Source organism: Aptenodytes patagonicus, chromosome 7 (genome assembly GCF_965638725.1).
Source record: "Aptenodytes patagonicus chromosome 7, bAptPat1.pri.cur, whole genome shotgun sequence".
NCBI classification, from domain to species: domain Eukaryota; kingdom Metazoa; phylum Chordata; class Aves; order Sphenisciformes; family Spheniscidae; genus Aptenodytes; species Aptenodytes patagonicus.
Window position 1 is genome coordinate 42,182,226 of NC_134955.1, and position 25,846 is coordinate 42,208,071.

The 25,846-nt window shown below is 41.4% G+C and overlaps 2 protein-coding genes across 10 annotated transcripts in view; one reads left to right on the forward strand and one right to left on the reverse strand.

Annotated features, from left to right (window-relative positions):
- STRN3 (striatin 3) overlaps nucleotides 1-878 on the reverse strand; it is a 70,332-nt gene extending 69,454 nt beyond the window's left edge. For 3 of the 4 annotated variants that reach the window (XM_076344986.1, XM_076344985.1, XM_076344984.1), the window contains exon 1: nucleotides 485-878. In XM_076344986.1, the coding sequence (XP_076201101.1) occupies nucleotides 485-808 (324 nt within the window). In that variant the 5' untranslated portion in view covers nucleotides 809-878. The remainder of the gene's footprint in view (nucleotides 1-484) is intronic. The other variant, XM_076344987.1, reaches the window with a different exon arrangement.
- AP4S1 (adaptor related protein complex 4 subunit sigma 1) lies at nucleotides 218-24,822 on the forward strand. Of its 6 annotated transcripts, none has more exons than XM_076344993.1 (7): nucleotides 218-315; nucleotides 7,142-7,301; nucleotides 9,070-9,270; nucleotides 10,685-10,771; nucleotides 11,861-11,929; nucleotides 15,133-15,156; nucleotides 24,036-24,822. In XM_076344993.1, exons 3-7 carry the CDS (start codon nucleotides 9,133-9,135, stop codon nucleotides 24,162-24,164), a joined length of 447 nt encoding a protein of 148 aa, XP_076201108.1. In that variant the 5' UTR covers nucleotides 218-315; nucleotides 7,142-7,301; nucleotides 9,070-9,132; the 3' UTR covers nucleotides 24,165-24,822. The 6 variants fall into 6 exon arrangements, with proteins under 6 accessions (XP_076201108.1, XP_076201104.1, XP_076201103.1 ...); XM_076344989.1 differs by lacking the exon at nucleotides 218-315 and adding an exon at nucleotides 1,074-1,141; XM_076344988.1 differs by lacking the exon at nucleotides 218-315 and adding an exon at nucleotides 1,075-1,149.
- Nucleotides 24,823-25,846: the final 1,024 nt, after the last annotated feature.

The following is a 25,846-nucleotide window of genomic DNA, read 5'->3' on the forward strand; positions in this document are numbered from 1 at the left end:
TTGTGCTGAGGGAGATGATCGCAGCTGTCAAGGCGCAGCTCGCCCTGCCGCGGGCGGGGAGGAGGGTCAGCAGCCCCGCGCCGCGGCAGCGCCCGCCCGCCCTTCCCCAGCCGTCCTCCGGGCCCCGCAACGCGAGCACGGGCGAGAGGCCTGCGGAGCAGGGGCTGCCTCCGGAGCCAGGAGCCCAGGCGGGCGCCATGCTAAAAACCAAAATGGCTGCCCCAGGGAAAGGAGCCCAGCTCAGGCCGTGAGGGGCTGCGCCTCCGCCGCCTCCGCCGGCCGGCGACGCCGCTTCGCCCGCCGGACCTCGCCCAGGTACCGTCCCCGAGCCACAGCGACCGGCTCGGCCTCAGGGGCCCAACGGGCTCCGCTCGCCCGGGCAGCTCTGCTCCCGCACCCCGAGCGCGGCCCGGTCCCCGGAGCCCACCGAGCCGGTCCCAGCCCGCGCCTCGCCCCGCACAGAGCTCGCCCTCGCTCCCCGTACCTGAAGCTCGGCCCGCTCCACCTCCCAGTGCGCCCTCTCCATCTCGAAGCGAGCCCACTCGTGCTGGATGTAGTGCAGGATCCCCGGAATGGTGTAGTGCTGGGGCCGGGACAGCTCGGCGGGGCCCGCCGCCTCCTGACCAGCCGGGGCCGCGGGGCCCTGGGGCTGCTGCTGTTGCCCTCCTCCTCCTCCGCCGGCTCCGGTCCCCACGCAGCCCCCACCCGACTGCAGGTTCATGTTCCCACCCGCCTGCGGCGGTGGCTGCTGCGGTCTCGGGGCGGCCGCCATCCCACCGCCTCCTCCGGCTCCGGGGTGCTCGTCCATTGTCTGCGGGGAGCCCTCCTCCTCGTCCCGCGGCGGGGGCCTGGAGCAGGGGCCAGGGAGGGGGTGAGCGGAGCTAGCTGGGGCGGGGAGGAGGGGGGCGGGCCGGGCGCGGGGAGGAGGGGGGGGCTGCGCCGAGCGGTATCCGGGTGTCAGAGCAGCTCCGAGCCGCCGCCAGCCGCCATTACAGCCGCCGAGCCGTCGGCCCACCCACCCGCGGCCGGCCGGGGAGGGGAGGGGAGGGGGGAGTGGCGCGGCGCATGCCGGGAAATCGCTCCCCTCGCCCTCCGGCTTCCTCCTCCCGGACGGGCAAGGTGGCGGAGTGCGCATGCGCAGGTGGGGAGGTGAGCGGCGTGCTCCGGGGGCGGGGGAGCGGGCCGCGGCCGTGAGCCCCCTCTCGGGGCTGAGGTGGCGGCACACCGCCCAGGGGACAGCCGTGGGGCAGCCGCCCCTGCCGCTGTCTGTCTCCGTCTCTGTCGTGCTGCCCCCGCCCTCTCCGGGGCAACCCGCCGTCGGCCACCGCCGTGACGAGGGGGGAGGCCCCACCCCGCCCGCGGCCCCGTCCCAGGTGGGTCGGTGTCGGGGCTGGCGGCCCCGGGCCCGGCCGCCGCGGGGGAGCGCGGGCGGGCGGGCGGTTTCCGTCCGCTCTGAAGTGAAAAGCGGAAGCGGTGGCGTTACGCTGAGGCGGCGGAGGTCGGGTTCGCCGGCGCCGCGGCAGCTCCGCGCCTCGGGAGTGTCAAACGCTCTCGGAACACTCCGCGGGAATGCCGCCGGGCCGGGCCTGGGTCTGCTTCCTGCTGTGCAAACAGCAAATCGGGGGTTAAAACGCTTAAGTCTCTAAAACTCAGAGCGGTTTAATGGTGCGCTGAATTTGCCCCGCATGGAGGTGATTTTAGAATAGATTTCTTAAATTTATGGTATGGCTCTGGAAGTTGGCTAATCTTTTTTTAAATGAACGGCTATCTTCATGGTACCTCAGTGGTAAGGGATGTGTGTACTGTATTCCCTCCTTGAGAAGGGAAGGTGCACGATGTTTGCTATTCAAAAGTCTTTTCCATGTGAGGAAGGTTTTGCAAGAAGTTACTGGTTTATTTTGTCTGGCTCAATTTTATCTGTGAGAGCAATGCCATGTTTGATGCTGCAGTTTGGATATGGTGAAATTACCTCAGTTGCAAAATATTGCTCTGAAATGCAATATTTACAAATTATCATCACATCCTATTTGAAATGATCCGTAGTTCGCCCATTGTAAGTAAGGTAGGAGTTTGGTTTTGCCTCTCTCCAAAATATTTACATACTGTACTCATTCAGTAAGAAAATGGATAGTTTCCTAAACAGGGCTCATTCTTGACAGAGCTGGAATTCTGTTAATTACTGAAAAAATAAATACCACTTGTTTCAGTACTGGTGTTTCCTTTCTCTACTAATCTCTCCTCAGGTGTGCATTGATATTTCAGTTGGTTTATCTAGTCCTTCCTTCCTTCTCCATTAAATCATTTCCTGCTAAAATTTCATCCTACAGTCTTCCTGATTCCATACAGATTAGCCAATCTAAATCCAACTGCTTTCCACCTCAGCTGATTTACAGTCTTCCTGATTCCATACAGATTAGCCAATCTAAATCCAACTGCTTTCCACCTCAGCTGATTTTCTTCATTGTCTACTGACAGTATCAGATCATTACTAAAAATTAAGACTTACCTCATAACAAGTTTAGCCTTTTGTTTAGCTCCAACCTTACGGCACATTCCTCATTCCTGAGTATATGGGAGTTACTGCGATTTAATTCCGTTACTATATTGAGCCAGCATTTTGACAACTCAACAGCAAAGGAAAACTTTTTTACTCTTTCCTTCCTCCCTGACTTCCCTAGATTAATAAGGTTGCTTTTTTAAAATGCCTGATCCTGAAGTTGAACACAGTATTTTATTCTAAAGCCACATAGACATAGTTCGTTCATCTTTGGATGAATTATAACGTGTACAGTAATAAGATCTAGAAAACAAAAGTAATTACTATTATGGATAAATATTAATAACACTGCATGTGATATTTATTAAAGCCTTGTCCATGGTCTGAACAAGAATAGGAAGAGCAAGGGTATCGATAACGTCAGCGGTCTTAATTTGCCACATACTTCTGTACAATAAATTCATAGCCAGGAAGCTCAATAGCCTAATATATACCTCAAAAATATTTTGTCCCATGCTGTCACTTGTTTGTGCCTCTACCATTTAGTAACTTTTTTCTTTTCATTAATGCTTTAATTCCAGTTTAACCCATTTTGTTCTACATTTAGTACACACATAAAGTGCAACTAGACCTCTGCATCCAGAAAACCAACTTGTTTAGAGTTGGACAGCGCAGTAAATTACTTGCTTATAGTTCTATCTAACAATTATTTTTAATTCTTGGTGAAGCAGATCTGTAAAAATATAGTCATGCATTTCTTGTTTGCTAGATTTGATCTCTTACATTTTAGCCGAGAGCCCTAGAATGTTGCAGGACTTTGTTATAGCGCAGTAACTAAAATGCTTCTAAATCTGTGGACATTGACTAGAGTGGCTTTAGCTTGAGAGACACAAATCTAATTTGAATGATAACTGTACTGCAAGAAGTCTCAAACTCAGGTTGTGTTTCTTTTTTTATAATTTATGTGTCAGAGTATGTATAAATATTGGTGAAATCTTTGATAAATTAATATGTCAAGTGTTCGTATCTACTGGAGGAGTAATTAAGATTATGTTTAAAATACGTTTTATATTACTGCATATAGAATCAGCTGGGTTGGCCATGCTGGAGAATTAAGACCTTTTTATCCACAGAACAGGTATTGCAGGCTTTGCCTCTCTAAGAGGTCTCAACCAGTATCTGAAAAGACAGCATTTAGGGGTGTGACTCACAAACAGGGACAACTTACTTTGAGGTGTCTCATGTGGTTATGCAGCCTACAGAGCTGACATGTCCTGGAAGCAGTTCCTGAACCGTCATGGTTTCTGTTTCAGCATTTTTCAGGTTTCAGGCAGGTTTCAGTTTGTCTTGAAATACAAGGCTGGAGTTACCTGTAGAGGCGGGGGGGATGAGCCTGCTTCGGGGGGAGTAAAATACAGAAGCATCTCTCTTCATGAGCCCGGGTCCTTAGTCTTCTGCATATATGCTGGTTTAAAAGGAGTTAAAGCCATCGTTAGGTCATCAACGACGACATACTCCATCAATCTATCAGTGTGAGTCACACAAGCCAATCATGAGACCAGTTTTCTCTCATAGATACTTATCTGCGACAGATACTTTAATGAGGCTGAGATCTAACACAGTGTAACAACGCGTATTTAAATCACAGTAGTTAAACTATATGTCGTTTGTGTGCATGCCAAATTATCCTTACAGAAGAAATATTTTGTAAAGGACATAAAGGAGAGTGCTACTCAGTCACTCTGGAAGGTAATTTATTTTGAAGGAAAGTTTGCAATTTCAAGGCTTTTTACATCTTCCCCAAGTGATACCTTCTGAGGTTTTTGTTTCTAGGGAGCCTTCATTCTGTCATAGAGTTTCATAGGTTGTAGATTGCGTGTGCACAAAGCATATACTGTAGGCTATTCTGGACAAAATTTCTAATGCATGGTTGACTGTGATGGGGAGAGCTGGACTTGACAGTCCATCAGGATCTGGGTAGTCCCTTCCAGTCTTCTGTTCCTGAGCACATTTGTGATGCAGATAGTTGTCCAGTGACCTGGAATGAGACAGCCTATTCATTTCTGACAAATAGCCTTCAGATAGTAATGTTTTTTCATTACTAAAATGAGCAAAATCATGGCAGAGAGATGAAAAGCTTGCATCTCGTCACTAATTCACTTGAATCATTTGATTCTGTATGCATAAAAGCATCGTGATTTGTGTGTATGTGCATGGATACACACAGGCGTGTGCGTGAGAATGCACAGAAAAGCACATAAGAGTTGTATCAGAAGTGGAGCTATCTTCATAAGTAGAGTACCGATTATTGATCGTAAAAGGTGGCTTCTCAAATACGTAGAACTTGATGAAGGGATGGGAGTTTCGCCACCCATCAACATGCACAGATATGCTTTTTGTTTGTTTGTTATACTTCACAGGTTTCTTTACATCTTATATATGCAAAACTAATTTTAACATGTTGTCTGTATCGGAAAGCCAAGATGAAAGGAGAAGAAATAAATTTTGTTAGAAACAAAACTCAGTAATTTCCTTCTTTTGCCTAAATTGTGCAAGCAAATGTTTTTATTTCTACAAATGATTTTTTTTTTCAGAATTATTTTTAAAGGAAATTAAAAAACCCTTAAGATATTTTTAACACTGGTGTTATTCTCAAAATCAGATTCCACAGCTATGCTCGCATGCTTTTTGTAAATTTAAAAAAAATATTATCTGTACATGTAAATTTATTCTAGTGTTTCTGCACAAAATTGTGTGCTTGTGCTGCCATTTATATGAGCAAAATTTCTGGCTAAAATTTTGGAAGCTGTCTTTGGGGCTGGTGGGAAAATACAGAAATGACTAGTGATACTAGTGGACCTCTTTCCTACAGATGTTGATCACTTCTTCTAATACTGTGAATAATGATTGTCTCATAAATTACAGATAACACACTTGACTACTACTATGGTTCTACCTCCGTTACAACATGATTCATTTTTTTAATATCTATTCTGGATAAGAGTATTCGCGAGGATTAAAAAAAGAAAGAAATCTGCTCTAAAGTATTTTCACATGTAAAACAATCCAGGCCATTCATAAGACTACCCGCAGATACAATAGTCATAACATCAGAAAGGGATTAACCATGTAGAAAGACTAGGTTAATAAAGGAATAATTAGGATTGGGGCCAATCCTGCAATAGGATCCATACATATCAATTCTTCATATATTTTTTTCTGTTATATATTGCTTAACAGTAACTCAGAGTACAACAGCTCTGTCAGTGCTCCTGGGGTAGTTTTACTGTCTTCCCTTCCTCAGGTCCCACTTGAATATCTGCAGACATGTTAAGCCTTCCGTTTTTACTCTTCTAGGATGGATTTGTGCAACTTGCTGATTTCTGAGAACAGGACTTACACTCCTCAGTACCATTTGTGACTAAATTATTAAAATAGCTTGGAAACAACTTGTTCAAAACAGAAGACTATTAATTCATGCTTCAGCAGTACCAAACATAAAGATGAAGCATAAAACTAAGAAGAAAAAAGAAAAGCTGTCTATGCCGCTGTCATTATCTGTTTAGCGTGGTGTCGTGGTTTAATCTCAGTCAGCAATTAAGCACCACGCAGCCGCTCGCTCACTCCCCCCGCCCCCGGTGGGATGGGGGAGAGAATTGGAAGAGCACAAGTTAGAAAGACTCGTGGGTTGAGATAAAAACAGTTTAATAATTGAAATAAAATGATAATAATAATATGATAATAATAATAATAATACACAAAACAAGTGATGCACAGCACAATTGCTCACCACCCGCTGACCGATGCCCAGCCAGTCCCCGAGCAGCGGCCCCCCCGGCCAGCTTTTCCCAGTTTATGTACTGAGCATGACGTCACATGGTATGGAATGTCCCTTTGGCCAGTTTGGCTGTGCCCCCTCCCAGCTTCTTGTGCACCTCCAGCCTCCTCAGTCAGTAGAGCATGGGAAGCTGAAAAGTCCTTGGCTAGTGTAAGCATTACCTAGCAACAACTAAAACACCGGTGTGTTATCAACTTTGTTCTCATCCTAAATCCAAAACACTGTACCAGCTACTAGAAAGGAAATTAACTCTATCCCTGCCGAAACCAGGACACGTGGACAGACATGTTTTGCAGTTGGTAGGAACAATGTGCATAGCTTTTGGTCTCCTGTGTCTGAGCTTGCTATTTTTTTCATTAAAACAATGGGCAGCATTTCTTAGGTTGTTCCTCTTTCAGACCACAACCCTTTTTAAGTAGCTTTAAAGCTTCAGGTTTCTTTTGCTCGTGAGGTTGGCCCTTGCTAGAGTGCCTCATTCTGAGCTGGAAGGAGTCATTCATTCTTATCCTTACTTCATGGAAGGTTTGTATCAAAAAATGACTAAGTCTTCTCACTGTTTTACCTTTCTTTATACCTCAAAATATTAAGACATCTCTTCTTATTGCAACTCTAACTTCAAGCAGCAATACAAATAGAATGGGGGAAAAAAAAGAGCCACATATTAAATGCAAAAAAGCTTGTATAGAGGGTACTCTCCCATTTAGTCGTAAATGTCAGCCTAAGCTGCCATCTGACATTGAAGATCCCGTCGTACATCTCTATCTGGGCCCTTTTTTGTTTTAATTACCTGGTTCATTCTTTCTCAGAGACCCACTTGTGCTAGTTCAGAAGCACGCGGCGCAGTGGACAAGCTACGTGCACCACTGCAGCAGCACTGCCCAGCGTCCATGACTCTTCTGTTGGAGAGGATCAACAAAAGTGCGCTCCTGTTCTGGACGTGAAGAGACTTCACTGTGCCTGGTGGAGGTGAGAAAGCTCTGAGACTTCCACAATTCCAAACGGACTGTCTTGTCCTGATGATTCATCCTGGACTCCTATTCCCTGGAGGTGTCACTTAGTTAAGAAATGAATCCTCGGTATCAGGTCTAATCAGTGAGGATACATTCAGTATAGAAATCTAAACTTCTTTGTATATGGAGTAAACTACAGTACGCTGAGGAAAACAGGATCGCTTTCTTGAGATCCGAGTGATGATAATAGAGGTGGCTTTTCTTTCAGAAAATAATGAGGTGACCAATATGAATCAGAAGTAAGCAATAACTAATGTTAGCACAATATATTGGGATTTTTTGTATCACTGTCATGAAAGATTTAGATGTTATCACCCATGAATGGTATATAGCCAGTTTATTCAAGTTGCTAATAATATGAGGCAGCACCTACGCAGCTTGCCTTGTTATAAAAAATCAGCCCATGTTTAAATGTCTGTGACGTTGCTGCCTCAGAACCTATTTTGGTTTTTGTATTTTTTCCCCTTTTGCTTTTCTGCATTGATAACACTGTTTTTACACAAAGAGCTACACTGTATTGTTCTGTGGATTCCTGATATGGTTTTTTCCAGCTTGGACTTTCTCACAGGAGCTGTGAGACCTTAGGAGAGAATATTTGCACCAGGCAAGGAGCAACTCTTCAGAACTGAAATAAATAAATAGCTTTTGTGGTAGTTGCTGTATTTCCAGTGCATAAACCTCAAGAGCATTTGGGCCAATAAATCTGTGATCCAAATAGAGTCTCAGATGGAAAACATGACAGTGGCTGTTTTCTGGCATTAAAGAAAATAACCCAGAACTTCTATTTCAAAAGATTACATCTGCTGCGTACCTTTTTTGCATGCTTTTCAAAACATGAAAGATTTCAGTTGTTTAGCAAGCAGATTCTGATATACGCTGTGCTCTTTTTAATAGCCTTTTTCATTGTACGTTGCATGTGACGTATTTATATTCTATAACTATTTCAGTGGCATTGTGTGGATTAATATTTATTTAGATTGAGATTAAGCTGTTTTGAGTAATTAACATGAACAGGTTTCTCCTTAGCTATCAAAGACCCACACTTAGTTTTCATTAAGTGCAGAATCTACCTTTCGCGTCAGTGTGGGAAACTAGATGGGAGAAAACAGATTTCAGCAGCTCCTCGTCCAGCTCAAGATGTGTGCTGATACTGCTGATACCCAAATATTTAGGAGGCTCTCATTCTGCATTAAAGAAATAGTCATGTGTTGTGGCCCATGCATTTCCCTTTGTTCTCCCTCCCTTCAATCTGATGTCAGGATAGTATGAATGAAATTGTTAAGTACAAGTCGGGGGGCGGGGGGGAGAAGCTCTCATGGGCCAATTTTGCTCTTATAAGCTGTGTTAATCTTATGTTTTGGTATTGGGCAAATTTCTGATAATGTTCTCAAATGAGTTAGCATGCGGGAAGAAAATGGTGAGTAGATTTATGGTTTTGAAGAAGTAATTGTTTACTCCTCCAATTCCCCAAATCCTACAAAAAAATTAAATTGCCTGATAATGTGAAAGCTAACATTTATTAGATAGTTTGTGATTATTTGTGTGAGAAAAAAATTGAGTTTTACTCATGGAATGCATGCAAAAGACTAGAGATTTTTTTTTTCCTATATTCTATGTTTTGACAATAAACTCAGTCTTAAATATATGCGGATCTGGGCTAGCTAGCTTTTAGGAAGTCTTTTATAACTCCTATGTATACTATTGTGTTGTTTTTTTCCTCACAGAAATACTCGTCTTGATTCCTGCACCCCATATTCAAATCTGCTGCTGAGATCAACAAAAAAGAAATGATAAAATTTTTTCTTATGGTAAACAAACAAGGTCAAACAAGGCTCTCTAGGTATTACGAGCATGTAGAAATTAATAAACGGACAATGCTGGAAGCTGAAGTAATCAAAAACTGTCTCTCCCGTTCAAAGGATCAGGTAAGTTTTGTAGTTTTTCCCCTAGCCATTTTATTTTATCAACATCTTATATCTTTCATGTCGATAATTCTGAAAACACATCAGTTTCCATTGCAGGTCGTTACTTCATTTGTACCCATGAAGAAAAAGATTGTGTTTCTAGATGATGGGTTGAACTGTTGTTCTGCATTGAATAAATACGTTTTTCTGAGGCTTACAGTGATTTCGGAGTTTTGTGTATCACTGTCATGAAGATTCCTCCTGTTTGTTTGAAGAAGCTCAGAAGTACAGGAAGAATTTATTTTATCCTGTTATTGCTTGTCTGGTAGAGGTTGATAGAGAGATATTACTGCTGCTTTGCCAGAAGGTAGTAGGGATAATACTGACAGCTCCAAGTTTAAATAAAAAACTTAGGAGAGAGGATTCCAAATAATGAAAATACTATCTAAAACACAGGGGGTTTTGGAAACACAAATTTTTAGGCCTCTGTATTAGGCATTTTTATTCAAAAAAAGTGTTCACGCTTTCTGCAAGAAAGTCAGAAAACTCGGAAGTTGGAAAATTTCTTAGATGAAAGTTGAGATTTTCATGGCTCACTTAATTGAGCCATTGGTTCTTTAAGAAAAGTACCAAACTTAGCAAAACTTTTGAGCACATCGACTTGCATTGGAGGAGAAATCTGTGACTTGGACTGAGTAGAGTTTTTTGGTTTCTGTTCTGAAGTCAGCTGCTTTATTTTTCATTACTTGTGTCCTCGAACAGTGGTCCTCATATTTCATTCTAGGAAACCTCATATAAAGTACCTTAGTTCACAGAATTGACAGTGACCAAAGAAATTAACCTCCTCCACACTGCTTGCAAGAGCGTCTCCAAACAGAAACTTCACCAAAAGAGCTAACGGTATGCTGCCATTTGAAGGACTGAGCAAAATGATACTTAAGAAAAAGGAGGCGACTTGTAAAGCAGTGTATAACAGCACCATCTGCTGGCTTCTGTCTTATTGTGAAAGACATGGGAATTTCCCTTTGGGTCTGGAAATCTAATACTCTTAATTTTTTTATAAAAATATCGATCATTTTTTAAATATGACAGTTACCTTGAGGTTGTCTCTTTTGGCAGTGCTTCCAAATGAAAATTTAGGGGAAGTATTGACTGCTTTAAAACCCCAAACAAGTCACTTCTGTTCTGTATGTTCCAGTTTTTCCATTTAAAAAGTGGTAGCATGTTTTCTGCCAGTAGATGAAAAGTTTTGTGGAGTAGTTATCCTACTAAATTTCTTTCAAGTCAAAACTGTTTGGTGGATCTTGGGAAATCCATTGTTCTTTGTGGGCCTTACGAACGTGAAAGCTTAGGCTCTTTGAGCACTCTGTGCTTAATACTGTTGTATGCTTAAATGGCAGCTACTACGTGTGACTCTTTTTTTTCTTCTGCCTAGTGCTCTTTCATTGAGTATAAGGACTTTAAGCTGGTATACCGACAGTATGCAGCCCTTTTTGTAGTCGTTGGAATCAACGAGACAGAGGTAAGGAATTATATACACTCTTGACACGAGAGCTTGTAGTAGTCACGGGCAAGAGCTCAAGTCTTTTTCCAGCATGGAATTTTGCAATAGCAATTACAGAATTTCAAGGAGTCATTGCAAAAAGACGTTTTTATTTCTGTGAAATAAAAAGAGGTATAAAGAAAATGTATGTTTGACTTCATTCTATAGCAGTAGACTGAACTCTTATCATGAGGCAGTATTCATGAGCCTTATACTGATTCTGCTTTCTAAATTTATGTTTGATTAAACAAATTTATGTAGGGTGGGGTTTCTCAACAAATGTTAGCATTACAGCCAGATCAGCTGTCTCATCCGCGTTGACTTCCCCAACTGCTCACTGTTTTTAACCTCCTCGGCCAAAGAAAAAACTCCCATACTGTCAGCTACAAAGATGCCAATTTATTGTGTTTTAAAAAAAAGGTATCTGACTGAAAATTGACAAGTACTGTTATTTCATCTGTTCAGGCAGAGCCTGCAAGGCTTTAGTGTTTACATTGATTCCCAGTTCTCAGAAATTAATTCAGTGCTTACTATTGGAGACTTTAATTGGGTGGTGTGGAAGGAAGATTACCACAGTGTCTTCAAGTCAGGGTTATAATGGCATGCAATTTTGGGCAAATCCTTTTGGCTTTGCTACACCACATAAAAATAGCCCATCTATACTGCTGCACCATAGCCGGGCTCTGTGCTGCAGCTGGCCGGTGTGACTTCAGCATGGGTACGCATAGCCAAGTTAGCTGTACCTGTCTAGCTAACCTGGGTGATGGTGGAACAAAGGATGCAATCGGATGGCAGCAGCCTAGGCGAGACAAATCCATTGGGTCCTGCAGTGCTTACTTGTGTGGCTGGCCTGAAGCTTCTGCCCCTGAGCACTCCCCTGCTCTCGGTACCTCCGCTGGGTAGCCACACCTCCTCTCGCTATGGTGGCCTGAGCTTGTGCGCTTTATTGTAGGTCTTATTATATTTTCTAGTTGCTTTTCATACACCGCAAATGGAAATAGCACAAAGAATACAATTACATTTTCTAGCTACTTATTTAATATTCATTTGTTTTTAATTTAATTTCAGAATGAGATGGCAGTATATGAACTAATTCATAATTTTGTGGAAGTTTTGGACAAATACTTCAGCAGAGTGGTGAGTGAAACATTGAATCTATTATGAAGTATTTCTCTTTCAAAGCTTTAGTGAATATGGCATTTTGGGGAATAAATCAAAGGAGAAATTTTTTTTTTTTAATATTCATTTAGAATTTTGAATTCTTTAGCATGAATATTACCACTGTAAAAAAAAAGAAGAAAAAAAAGAAAGGAAAAAAACCCAGTATTAGTTGATTTTTCAGAGAAGTAGATGTATATGTGGGTTATAAATCATCAGACAAGGAATACCAGAAATATTTCTGTTAGAAAAGCATGTTTTTATATGCTTATACTCAGGGGTTTCTTTGGGTCATCTACTCTTAAATTAGCCACTGGCGTTTTATACATTTTAAAGAAATAAAGAGGTTTTTCTTTACAGTTCTTTTTTGCAGTTCTTAGCATTACACCCCCCAAATGCACTTCATTCACGATAAAGATGGTGTAAGCATTAAGCAGGGCGCTGATATCACTCTTACTGAACAAGATCAGAGGGATGGAGCAAATGAAACTTCAAAAACCAGTCTGTACTTGTGCTCCCCATATTGTTGTCATGCAACAGTGGATATCTGATAAAACAGCTATTACACAGATAGTCATTTTGTTGAGGATTCAACATCAGACGTGGCTCCAGTTAAAATGGCGCTACTCCTTTTGGTGGGAGATTTGTTTGTTTATTTGTTTTTACAAAGTTTGAAAACGCAGCATTATAATCCTGGTTAGAACATGTGCTGTTTAGTATAGGATTTGTAATAATCTTCTTGTAAACAAATTCGCCTGAAATCATACTTGGGCACAACTTCAGTTTGTCTATGCTGAAATGCGTTGAATATCCCTCTCGGAAAAGAAGACTGGATAGAGTTTCCTCCGTCGTCCGTGCACTGGAGGGTATTACTTTGGTAATTATACATACAAGAGATCAGTATGCAGGGTCTGTAACTGGTTTCCCAGTATTAGTACCACAGCAGACATGGCAGAGCTCCCTCTGTGAATTCAAGGACATGCTTGACACGGTCATCTGCACCATTCACTATTCAGATGCCTGGCAAATGTTTTAGGCTATTATCTCAACTAACGTCACACCAGCCTGTTGAAGCTGCTGGTACAAAGTATATCCCTTTCTGACTGTACTAAGTTCAGAATTTGTCTCTTAAAATTGTTATGATTGCAGTCCCAACCTAAAGGAGTGATAACCAGCAATGGAATTTGATCCCGGCAGCACAGGAATGCACAATAAAATTTTGTCACGTGTTATTTATCTAATTGAGCTAATAGTTGCCAACCACTTCTCAACTTTTTTCTTCACTTGAGGCAGAGCAAAACCAGATGTAGTTCTTATACATATAAATGTAGTACATCTAATTCCTTGACCACACATATAACCCAACCGCTGATAGTTGTTAGAAATTTGCTGAATTCATCATACCAGAGTTTTTTGTATTTTCCATAGCATTTAAGGTTTGAAACTAGGGGAACCAAAAAGGGGGGTGGTTAAAGAAATCTCATGCCGTTCTGTGGTTCTATTTTTAATAGCATATAACAACGATAAACAGCAGAGCACTGAAGAAGAGGGCTGTAATTCTAGCTGGGGTTTCTGGCAGAAACCACAGAGCAGGAAAGTATAAGTCTGTACTACTATGGATTAATGTTTAGGATTTGCAGAATTTTAGCAGAATCCCAAATTATGATGGTGACAATGGAGACAAAACTCTGGGAAAGGAAAGAACATCTGTCCTGCTCTAGAAGGACATTTTGTCATTTATTATTTTTAGGCTTGTGAGCTTTAAACATTCTCACATACTCTTTTTTTATCTAATGGAGTTTACAGAGCTTGAATTCAAATACCAGAACAAACATTAACAGAATTAGGGGGAAAGCTTTCGAAGTTGCTTGTGAGATGTAATTGTGAGTCCCCTTCACTTTTATAATGGCTACCCAGGGAAAACCCTGCATGCTGTTCGGAATACATACTCCACTGTTTTCAACTACTTTTTAATGCTGAGAAAACTCAAACCGATCAGGCTCTTAAAATACAATTTTTGTGATGCATAAAAAATTTCTAGCTGAAGAATGGCAGGGTCACTCAGCGGAGGCCTGTAGATTAGAACTAGTCCAGTTTAGAGCATCTTTAGACCATAGAAGTAGTAGCAATTTTACCAGTGGGAACTCTGCCTAAAACTCCAGGATTAGACAGTGAATTGAAACCTTGTTAGCAAACTAAATTCCCTCAGTAGCAGATAAAGATTCCCTCTTTCAGCAGAGACCGGGGAAGCTCCACCCTAACTGTGGAAGATCTTAACTGCTGAGGCTGTGATTAATTGTTTCTAAATTTAGACATTTAACCGAGGCACCTAAGTTAGAAGTTTGGTCATCCTAAGCTCCCATTACCGGCAGCGGTGACCGATGAGTATCTTGAGAAAGTGAGTCACGCCTCAAGTGTGCTGAGTCAACTGTTGAAGATACCCATCTCTTCTGTTGACTGCAGAGACCACAAGGGCTTCAAACTCAGGCATTTTGGTTAAATGAATAAAACTACTTGGGGTAAATCCAGGCCAAGACTAGAAAGGAAATTATGACTATGTGAAGAATTGTGTTGCTGGGGCTGGAGCAACAGTTAGAAGTGCTAAGGGTCCAAAGCTTGGAGTTACCTTCCCTCTCCTAATATATCCAGCCACGGCTGCCACAGCCATGGGTATGTACAATGTCTAGATTTTGCTGTTGAAATGATCTGCAGCAACACTTTTAACTGTGTTTTGTTGAAATGATCTGCAGCAATATTTTTAACTGTGTTTTTATATGAATTGTAAACTTGGCATTAACATTCTGTTTTTGCAGAAGGAGGAAGAGAGAATATAGGGCTGGCGTTGCCACGATCAGAGATGCTGGTTTTCCACCCACTCATTCAGATGGCACTCTGTATATTCAAGTTGTTACTTGTGGGTAACCCTCAGTGGGTTTTTCTAAGTAAAAATTTCAGGACATTAGCTTTTGTTACAGAGGCAGGTAACACATAAAAGGCAAAACAGTGTTGCAGGAAAGAGCATGTAATTGTACAGTCCAGAACAGAAATCTGAATCGCCCTAAAATTTTTATCTGTATTTTGAAGACTTTCTTTATCCTCTAAAGGGATATGTCTAATTTCTAATGACTATGAGATGAGAGATCAAACTGTAACTAATGGTTGTCTATTTCTTTACCTTGCAGAGTGAATTAGATGTATCCTTTTCAGTATCAGAAATCCATTTGTCTGTCTCTTTTTGGTGTACGTTCCAGTTCATACTGTCTTCATAACACTGTCAAACAGTCGAGACAATGCAGAGGTTTCACAAATTTTGCACTTACAGTAAGTAGCACCATTTTGGCACCTTTCTGAAAGCACGGCTGATATTCATGAGGGTCACCTATTTAAATCCTCAGTCATTACGATAAGCCTGGTACCATTTAAAGTAAGGCAGGGAGAGCTTGCTTAGAGAGAACTAAGTACCATTAGCACCTAGACATGAAAAGTTATATTCATGGGGGAACTTTCAGGCTTAACTAATTATTACTTCAGGGTTTTACTTTTTTCTTTAAGTTTACAATGAAATAGATATTGAAATGACTGCAGTAATAACAACTGAATGTTACAGCTGTGTCTTGAGCCAAATAGCGGTAGCATCATTGTAAGATTAGGTTTGCGCTTTGATCTTACTTCATGAAAGTCTAGGTGAGTTTTACTTTCTACATCAATGGAAAGAGAGAAAGGCCTGGGAGGAGGAAATTTAGGAAACCAGGCATTGCCACAGTACCTGTTTCTTTTCCCTCCCGCCCCCTTACACAGCTGTATTTTCATGTGTATGGATTTGCAGGGTATTAAGTAAAATATAATTAAAAAATGAACTAAAACCAAATACAATAAATACTAAAATACAGTCCTGAATAATTAAACACAAATAGCAAGTAAATAAAATACAATACTGAATTCAAAGAAAATTAAACCAGGAAAATGTAGCACAAACAGTCATCTTCCTCCTCAGTTCTTCCAGTCCCACTGCCTGCTCACTCCACTCCAGCAATCCTTATGCCTATGTTTGTTGTTGGTTAAATGCAGATCTACTGGTAGAAAGCGGTTTCCATTATACACCTGAAATATAGTTGCCACCCTGGAATCAAATACTTTAAAGTAATTTAGTTTATTTACCTTATTTAAGAAATAGTATATATGAAGAACATAGAAAAATTCTGTAATTTTTCTTGTAATTGTTCTCACTTCTTTACTGAAAAAAAACCCAAAAGGAAATAATTAATTTCACTTTTGTAAATATTTTAATGCTTGCTACATGCTGGAACTCTGTCCATTTACTGAACTTATATACATATATGTATGTGTATATATACTGTCTGTATTTCCTTCCTGAAATTCACAAAATGCTGTGGTATTAATATAACACTCCTAAATTCACTTATATTATAAAAGAGCAATAATGAAATTTCAGCATGAAGAGACTCTGAAGATCTCTGAGCAATTGTATAACTACATTTTTTGTATTCAGTTATTATAGTTAAGGATTAGAACTGTGTGTACTTGTGCATGAGCTTTGCTGAATTAGAGACTAACCTGACCTATTCAGTAATTATACATAAAAATAGCCCATATGTTTCCATATGGTGTACTCTGAGTCTGCAATTAGCTGATTCTTTTTATCTTAGATTGCTTGCAGTACTGATGATTCTAAATTCTGCCTGCCTCTGGTCATTGTTTTCATACCAAGAGGAATTTCCTGTAGTTATACACTTACAGTTATCACCAGTAGCCCATTTAATAGCCGAGAAGGGCTTCTGCATACAGTGCTAGTCTGCATTGTTTAGAGAAGTTGCATTACACGCTCACACTAACATTTGCAATGGGTGCAATACAGTGTCTGAACGGCTCCTGTAGAAATTCATCTTCTACATGGGTCTCGTCTGCATGAGGGTGTGAATATAAATATTTGGAAAATAGGAGTGTACGTTACTATCTTATTTGATAATACTGGAAATAATACTGGAAAAGCTCATGTCTGATATGTCTCTCCTCAACATGTATGACATGCATGATGTACATAATTTTTCCATTCAGAAATGCACTTTTATACATTATACATTTCAGGAACAATTTTAAAATAAAACATTTTACTTCTATAGATGTACAAAATAATTCTCCCATTTAGGAAAAAGAGCTTTTCATAAGTTGAGAGGATACGTAAAATAGTTGAAATAAAGTGAGATACCCTCAACATTAAATGTAAAGCAGAGGTGTAACGATGAAGAAGTGGGCTGTTCAGGATTGTATTTATTTTTGACAACAGCTTGAATAGCAGGCCCAGAAGAACAACATAAGATCTGGACTACAAGTGTCTCAGATGTTAATGCAGTGCAAGCAATAATCCATCAATATACTTTCATAGTGTGTAAGAGAATATCCCCACCTGGGATTAAACCATTTCCTTTGCCAAATAGCCTTAAGCTAACTCTTACATTCAGTACGGTTATCTTGGGTGCAAAATATCTGGTGGAGGAAGTACTGGCTCAAGGTCTGTAACTGCGAACACCAAGTAGTATTTACAGAATCTTTGTATACGGGGCATCTGGCAGGAGACTGTGACGACTTCCTGTCTCTGCGCTGTTATTTTTGTGTGCAGATCCATAGGAAGTTTTTTGCAAAAGTGATAGTGGCTATTCTATATAGAAAGTAGTGTTTACTAACATGCAAAAAATAGTAGGAAATGACATGAAATCAAAAAACATGAAAAATAGATTATAATCATTGAAGGCTATTCACCCATGCACAGGGCAAACCCCAGTTAAATCTAAAGGCTGAGACCATCACGCAATTGAAATGTTCCTGGAGTCCATGCTAAGCCTGCAGCATGTGCACTGATTCTTAAAGCTTCCCCAGCCGCGGTGCATTACCCCAGCATTCCTGGCAACGCAGCTCCTGCTAATGCGGGACTCCAGCTTCCATTTAGGTCCAAACACCCGAATTCACCCAGGGCACCTGCATCCTATCTTGCATCGTGGCCTGAAGGGCACCTTGGGCACAAGGCAGAGACTGGGTCCAGTCTGAATCCTGCCCAACAGGATTCATACATAATATTTATATGTATGTATGACATACATAGGTGTGTATGATGCTAAACAATGCATGAACAATTGCAAAGTTCTCTCATGCATACTGCAAAAATGAACACCGATTAGCTACTAGCCAGTTAAGTAACTACTTTAACTCTAGAGTAGCCATAGTTTTTACAGAAGCTTTTATGTGTGAATTGTAAAGCATTTAGCCATTATATGATGTCCCCTTTCATTCTGAGAGTCGGTCACATACTTAAGGGTACCTATGACGGAATGACATAACATTTCTGAAGTTGTTTGGTTTGTTTTTAAAATATCTGTGAGTAGTGTTGTGGGCCAGTTGAATGAACTAGTACTGAAATTGTCCTAGGGGTGTTGCTTCCTGATGTGTTAACAGCACTAGATGAGCCTCACTTCTGTGTATGAAATAAGTGGGTGGGATTTTCTGTACCTCTAAAACTCCAGCCTGGATGGTGTAGGAGCTACTTTCTTGGTGTGATGATGGCAAAGAGACTATAAAAACGCAAGTGTTACCACAGCAGCTTTGTAGGGTACAATATGCTGGTAAGCATAAGAGTTTCTAAAATTACAAAAAGTTTACTTTTTTATTGCTTGAACTGGTGAAGCAAAGCTTACTTGAAGACACATTATTAACTTACAGAAGAAACAGATACTTACGTTCCCCTTGTGGGAGGGGAGGGGGAAGACAGGGTGCTCTAGGACCAAGCATTTAAAGAATGTTGTCTTGATCTAAAAAAACCATTACATTCCATTGCAACTAGCTGCTGCTGCTCCTAGGATAGATAAAAAGCTTTGATACAGGGAATGCTTCATGTGAATCAACTGTATTCTTCAGTCCCCCATGGAATAACACTTTAAGCATTTAAGTAGTAAGAAAATTGAGTGATGAATTTATTCTGAGAATTTATAAGGATACCCTTCAGTTTGTACTGTAAAAAAGTGGATGAAGTGGAAACCTGTAAGGATTAGCTTAAAACTGTTGTTCTAGAATATCACAGAACTCGAAGGCACCATTTGTCTCCTATTTAATGTCAGCATAGTCGTTTGAGAAAGAAAGGGTCAGAAAGCGTTAAATGGGTTTCAGTGCCTAAAATCTGCCTGCCGTTAGATAGGCTAAAAGTTACTTAAAGGGAACGTTAGCAAAGATAAAGGCGGAATGTGTGACTCTAGATTGAAAAAAGAAGCAACTCCAACTAATTTTCAGCTAAAGATGAATGTCCAGGATGGAAATCAAAGTTTTGTAATGCTGTATATTCAGTAGCAAACCGTCTACCCCGTAAGTCCCCGTGCTGTAATCTACAAAGCTTTTGTTTGTGCTCCTGGGTGTGTTACCTGATCACAAGGTGTTGGCTGCACTTTATCATCTCTTAAGCCTGTACACACCCTTAATTACTTGCCTGGGAAATCCTGAGATATCTTAAAATGTCTCTATATGAAGAAGTTATTTGTCACATGCAAGTCCTAAATGTGCCTTTTTCCTTTCCTTCCCCTCTCCCCCACCTAACGATCTGCCTATATAAAGTTCTCTGGAAGGAGACACAAGACTGTGTCACGTTTACCTCCTCTTAGTATGTATGTATGTATGTGCCATAAAAACTCTTTGTGATCGTAGAAAGTACCATTAATGTCTTTCTTTAATGAGGGCAGCTCTGAAAGTTACCAAAAACCAGCATAACATTTAAATACCAATTGTAGTAGGTGCCATTTACTTCTACTGCTAGGTACGCAGCCACAACAGCACTGGCTGAAATCTGTAAACCAAAGACAGTGAGGGCTCACCTTTTGCCTAGGCTGACAACTTGTTAAGAGTATTTCCTAGCTGGGTGCTCTGAAAACTTTTATTACAGACTTTTATCCACAGGTGCAGACATTAATACATGTTTTCTTCTGCATACTTGTTTAAAAATTCCTGTTAGCTTCTGCACAGATCTAGGGAAAGTCCCTTAACTCTCTTTTGTGGGCAGCCAGGATTCTTACTGGAAGCAGGACCTGAAATGACAGCTCTGGGTGGTGCGCATGGCAGCGTGCACACCGAATATAGCTTTTTCCTGTTGCTCAAACTGGTTTGCTTTGCTGCTCTTCAGCTGGGTGTGGATCTATGACTTCAAGGCTTTAAACCCTGAAATTTGGGGTCACTTGCCAAACAAGTGACAGGTGGGAGGATGAGCCTTGCTGAGGATCAGAGATACATATCCCTCGCTGGGCAGGGCATTCAGACATGAATGGCTAGGCAGCGTGTGTATGACAAGATGTAACCGTAGAGGATAGTCATGAGACTTACAGGAAGGGGAAAAAAGCCACGGTTCCTCCCTGTGCAATCTGACTGTTTGCCAAGAACAGCATGGTAAAGGGAGGTGGGAAGGGAACTGAAAAAGGAAGCCGGGATGTTAGGTTGAGGGTAAAGAATGCTTTGGGACCTTCCGAAATCAAGATGATAGATCTTTCCAGAATGGTATTAGTATCCCCATTCAAACTGCAGGTGAAATCGCTGCTTCTGGAATGATGACTGTGAGATTAACAGGTTACTGCAGATGGACAGAAATCGTACCACTGTTTTCTGTAATGGAGTAAGGCCAGTTTTGAAATAACCTGGAATGGCCCTGCAGGGGAATTGATGTCTCATTTAACCATACTGGGTTTGAGTGGAACAGCTGCAAGATGCTTATTGGTGTGGGTGCAGTTTTCCTTTCACATGGTATCAGCTCTTTAGGAAATGCAGCAGGGGAAAGAGCAGCGCTGTGTTTTAAATGTTTTCTTAAACAAGGTGATGCAGAAAAATAAAGTGGGTGTGGCAAGTTGCTGCATCATCCCTGATCCTGGTTGATCCAGTCTTCTGGGTTTTAGATCCTTGGGACTCTCAAAGGAAGAGGAAGGCTTGGAGAGACAGGAGCTCTCGCACTGCCGTGGAAACTGGAGCACTGTGAATCAGTGGTAGAGTGTAAAAATTAAAAGGCAGGAGGAGTTGGCTTTATCACTTGTTGAAACCTGAATGGAATGTTACCTAGCTTCCTCTTGCCCTATGTAGAGCAGTGCCAGAGGTGAACTAAGCAGCAGTAGAACTGTCTTCCTAAAAATTCTCACATTACTGGAATAAAGAAATCCTAACTTCTCAGGTTAAAATATTTGTGTAAAGACTGATCTACTTGAAAAGTGTACCATAGGAAGAAATTTGTCTTGAGTCTTTAATCTGCCATGCAAAGTAAAACAACTACCTTTGTCTCTGAAACCACAGAAACTGAGACTGTTGAAGTTTTAAGGACAGTATTGCTCCTCAGTATTGAAAGGCACGAGTCTGATTTTTAGAAGCAATTTAGGCCTACAGTCAGAGTGGAGGAAGTCTGGTATTTGAAATACAACTTAGAATTAAATTAGGTGGTTATGTTTAGGCCAGCAAATTAGATGTTATCTGATAAACCATGGACATAGCCAAGATCCTGTTGACAGCTGTAGTTTCTCTTCCTCACATACAAGTAACTAGTAGTGAAGTTATTGGGGGGCCTGAATTCTGCTGCTACACATACCTAGATATGCTGTGCTCTTGGTCAAGCAGAACACGGTTGTTGGAGCAGCGATACAATTGCTTACCCTTCGGCACAAATACACAGCAGCACTGAGTTCAGCCCAGAGCACTCACAGCAATTTGAAACGGCAGAGGAAGGTGACAGGCTGCTAGCTGTATTCTCGTCAACTGGAACATACGGGTTCATCCTACAATTCAGCCTGAGCAAGTTCAAGCTTCTACTTTTCATCTCTTAGAAGGGTGGTCACAGGCAAGGCTGACATGAGATACTCTGTGCCCTCTTCTTGCTTTAACGTATGCAGCAGAAGCAATCACCATGACAGGGACAAAAACAAGTTTCTCTCGTCTCTGGGCTAGAGAGTCATACGCAAGAACTTTTACAGACAGCAGGAGAACCTGAAGTAGAAGGCAGCAGGTGCAGCTGCTACCAACTCAGCTAAGCTTGCCCACAGAGAAAGGCGGGTTTGGGACCCCCCAGGCTGAGGACCGGCTCAGCCTCCGTCCTCTACAGGTTTCAGGCAGGCAGCAGCTCTACTGTGACATTTTAAAAGAAGAGACCAAGCCAGTCCCCATTACCTGAAGTAATGACTTGGGCTTCTGAATCTAAAAGAAAGGATTACAGAAAAATCCCTCTCTGCATTCCTAAATACTGGCTTCAGCCCCCGTTCTCTAGAACCTTTGAATTGTTTGATGGGTCCGACTTTCACCACTCATTGCAGGGAAAATAAGGCACCTAACTCAGATTAAGGAATTCCCTTCTCAAAGACAGGTGCTAAAAAACTAGGCACGGGGATGTTCAATGTTACTTAAATCCATTTCTTGAATTCAGACCTAAGACAGTTCACTTTCATGAGCTCACGTCATTGCAGCTCTGGTGGTTTAAGGTGTTGTCTCCCCGCCACTTGCATTTACCACCTAGGAGGAACAAATATATACAGATGTGTGGCTCCTCAGCTGTTGTCATGTACGGTTCAGTACTCCCACTGTTCCTGCTCTTCGGCAGAGCAGCAGGGCAGACCGCTGTAGTTAGATCCACTAGAACTCGTGAGACAGAGCAGTCCTCTTAAATGCCTGAGCCATGTTCAGAAAATGAGACTTGAGCTTTATTGTGCTGAGCAGAGGAAAAGGTTGATGCCTTCAAAAACCTGGCTCCTGCAACTCCGCTGACTAGAATGGAAGTCCACTAACATAAATACAAGGACTAGAGCAAAACCAGGCTGTCTTCCTGAGCTCAAACCATAGCATCAAAAATAGCATAATGGGCAGAGAAGGCACTCAAGAGACTCTCATCGAAGTTGGAAAAAAGTATTGCCGGATGTATTTAGAAGTTACTGTGAAGTGTCTTGCTAGCTCCACTGCAGTAGTCCTCAATACACAGGCAAGAACTAGGAGAAGCAAAATTAAGGCCAAGCTGATCTGTTGAGCACAGCGAAGAACACAGAAAAAGAGCAGCAACGGGTGGAGAGCAAGGCAGACGAAGGGTTATTCACGCTTCTCTATGTACGTGCGTGTCAGTTAGGGGTAACAGATGTACCCAGTGGGCTTTTTTGCTATGCCCATTTCCATTTCAGGTTCTGGTGATAAATGGCAACGTAAGAGTCTTTTTTCACTAAGTAACCCTTTGCAGTTGTTCAGCGGATACACAAAACACTAAGGTATGCAGAAGAATGCCCGCCGCTTAAATACCGGAGTAAGGCCTGTCATCATTTTTTTTTGAGACGGATGCTGTTAGATAATGTTAAGGAAAGACAGACATGGTTATGGACAAATTCCATGTTGTTTCAGATGTTTGTACTGTTGTTCCAACAGTACAAATTCATGTTGTGTCAGATTATTTTCCTTTAGGTGAACATTAAGAGATTATAAATATCTTTTAGAAAGCATTTAAAATATGAACCATTTATTTACTTTTGCTACTCTTCTTTATGAGATTTATTACTAGATCAATGACTCAACTTTACGTATCAGCATATTCCTCTTAAGCTATTTTCAAGCAGATCAAATAGTGTTAGTAACTTTGGGCAAGGAAGATTTGAGAATCAGATTTTTTAAGAATTTGACTGACAATTACTTTTCTAAGAAGAAATGCAGAATATCTGCGCACCTTCACATTCAAGGTTGTTATCCCCCGACAACATTTTATATTCAAGCAATACGTGGTGCTCAGGCAGACAGTAAAATTAACGACCTACACCTAAGCTCAAGTTTACCTTGCTTTTACTACTATGTGGTAATCTTCCAGGATGGGATACTGCTGGGGCTTCAATTTCTCTACTACAAACTTTTGACATCTCTGCGGGCAGAAAAGCGTCAGTTGAACCGTTTCCCCAGCTCTATTAAAATAAACAGCCAAATACACTAGAATTAATAAATACCTATTTTTGTAAACTTTGATCAAAGACTAAGGTGCCTAAGATTTTCTCTGAATTACCTCCATGTTGTTCAAAATGTACTTAACTTGAAATGTTTCTAGATCATGTTCAATTTGGACAGAGTGCACATCATTTTGGATGAAATGGTGCTAAATGGCTGCATCGTGGAAACAAACAGGAACAGAATTCTTGCCCCTCTGTTTGTGCTTGACAAAGTGGCAGAAAGCTAGGAAGACGCAAGACTGACTGCAGCATTTTACAGGAGATGGTGAAACCATCAAGGGCGTACCGACAGCACTTTTCCCATGTCGTAAGACTGACTCACACAATATTCAAATTGTTTGGAAAATAGTTCCTGTTTCTCCTCTACCCTCCGTACCTAATGGAAAGATACAGCTACACATAAAGTGGAACCTTCAATTTCAGATGCAGCTTTATTGACACAGCAGAAATCTTTCTAGAACAGTCAACATTTTTTAAAACTGACTGGAGATAAAGTAATGGAAACTTACACGTGACGATCTAGGTATCACTTGGAATTACGTAGCATTTTGCCAGACCCAAGAGAAGACGGAAAATATGGAAATACAAATGCAAACTGAGTTTCAATGCTTCCTTCAAGCACCAACTTGATTTTTTTCTTTTCACACAAATGTACTGTAAATTAAAGCTCTGTAACTTTTATGACCGCTTTTAAACTAGATTCAGCTTTCATCAAAAAGCTGGTTTCGCTCCGTTTTCCATGTAAGTCATGGTTACAAAAGCAATGTAAATAACAGAAGTATAGATTTACTTAGTATTCCTGTATACTCTAAGTTGTAACTAGAAGTATTTGGCACTTAAATATTACAACATTAATAAAAGATAATGAAAAGTTTGATCATCTTTTATCATGTTGGCTTCATGAATTGCACAAAATCTTTTCTATTTTGGCACACCAGTGTATTTTTTTTTTCTCTTATATGTTCTATCCACGCATCACAATTAAAACGTTCACAAAAGATGAGTAACAAGAGATACGCAGGTTTCTCAGTACCAGCTAGGTACCAAATCAAATCTTCCCTCTGGAGTAGGAGGATGTAGCTAACTTGTGTTCACAGGCGTACAACGTGCCGATTCATACCTCCGTACTATGCTCTAAGTCACTGAAGAGTCAGCGACCTGAGCTTACGTTCACTTACCTTTCTAGAATTAAGGTGCCCGGCTCCTTCTTCATAACCTCCACACCAGCACTAGGCATAACTCGATACTGAAAGAGCATATACTGTGTGAGCTTTATGTGTGAACGCACGTAACAGTCGCATCTAAATTGCGCTTAGAAGCCAGGGTCTGAGGAGCAGAGAGTGAAGTGTTGTGTGGGAGAATTGTCCACGTAGCTTCAACGTAACAACACGTTCAGCAAAAGTCAACATTGGATCTGGAGCAGATACTTGAACACAAGGTTTATGCAACCGTTTTGCTGAAGCACAGTAGTCACAGGAGCTGGGGGTGGTGGAGGTTCCCCTTCAATTTTGCATTGGAGAAAATCTCAAAGAAGATGCCTGCAAAGTCCTATGAATAATGCTATGAAATCTGGCATCACCCTGATGTGTATGTATGAGGCAGAATCTTTCGGCAAGCCCTCCCTCAGCAGCGGTCCAAGCAAAGGTTGTTACCAAAGAGAACTGGCACAGAACAAAACTTACCACGCAGATTCAACTAAAATAGTAATTTTCCTTTTCTGGTATCAAGTACTTAAATATCTTTAAAGACATATTAGCATCTTGCTTATCTTACTGTAAGCCACTTTTTGCCAATAAATACCTCACCACATGCTGAAACCAAGACAGGCCCTCCATCTCAAGTGATGCAGCTGATTCAGCTTTATCTGACCCGGTTTTTATCCCAATGTAATGAAGAACTATAACCTCAG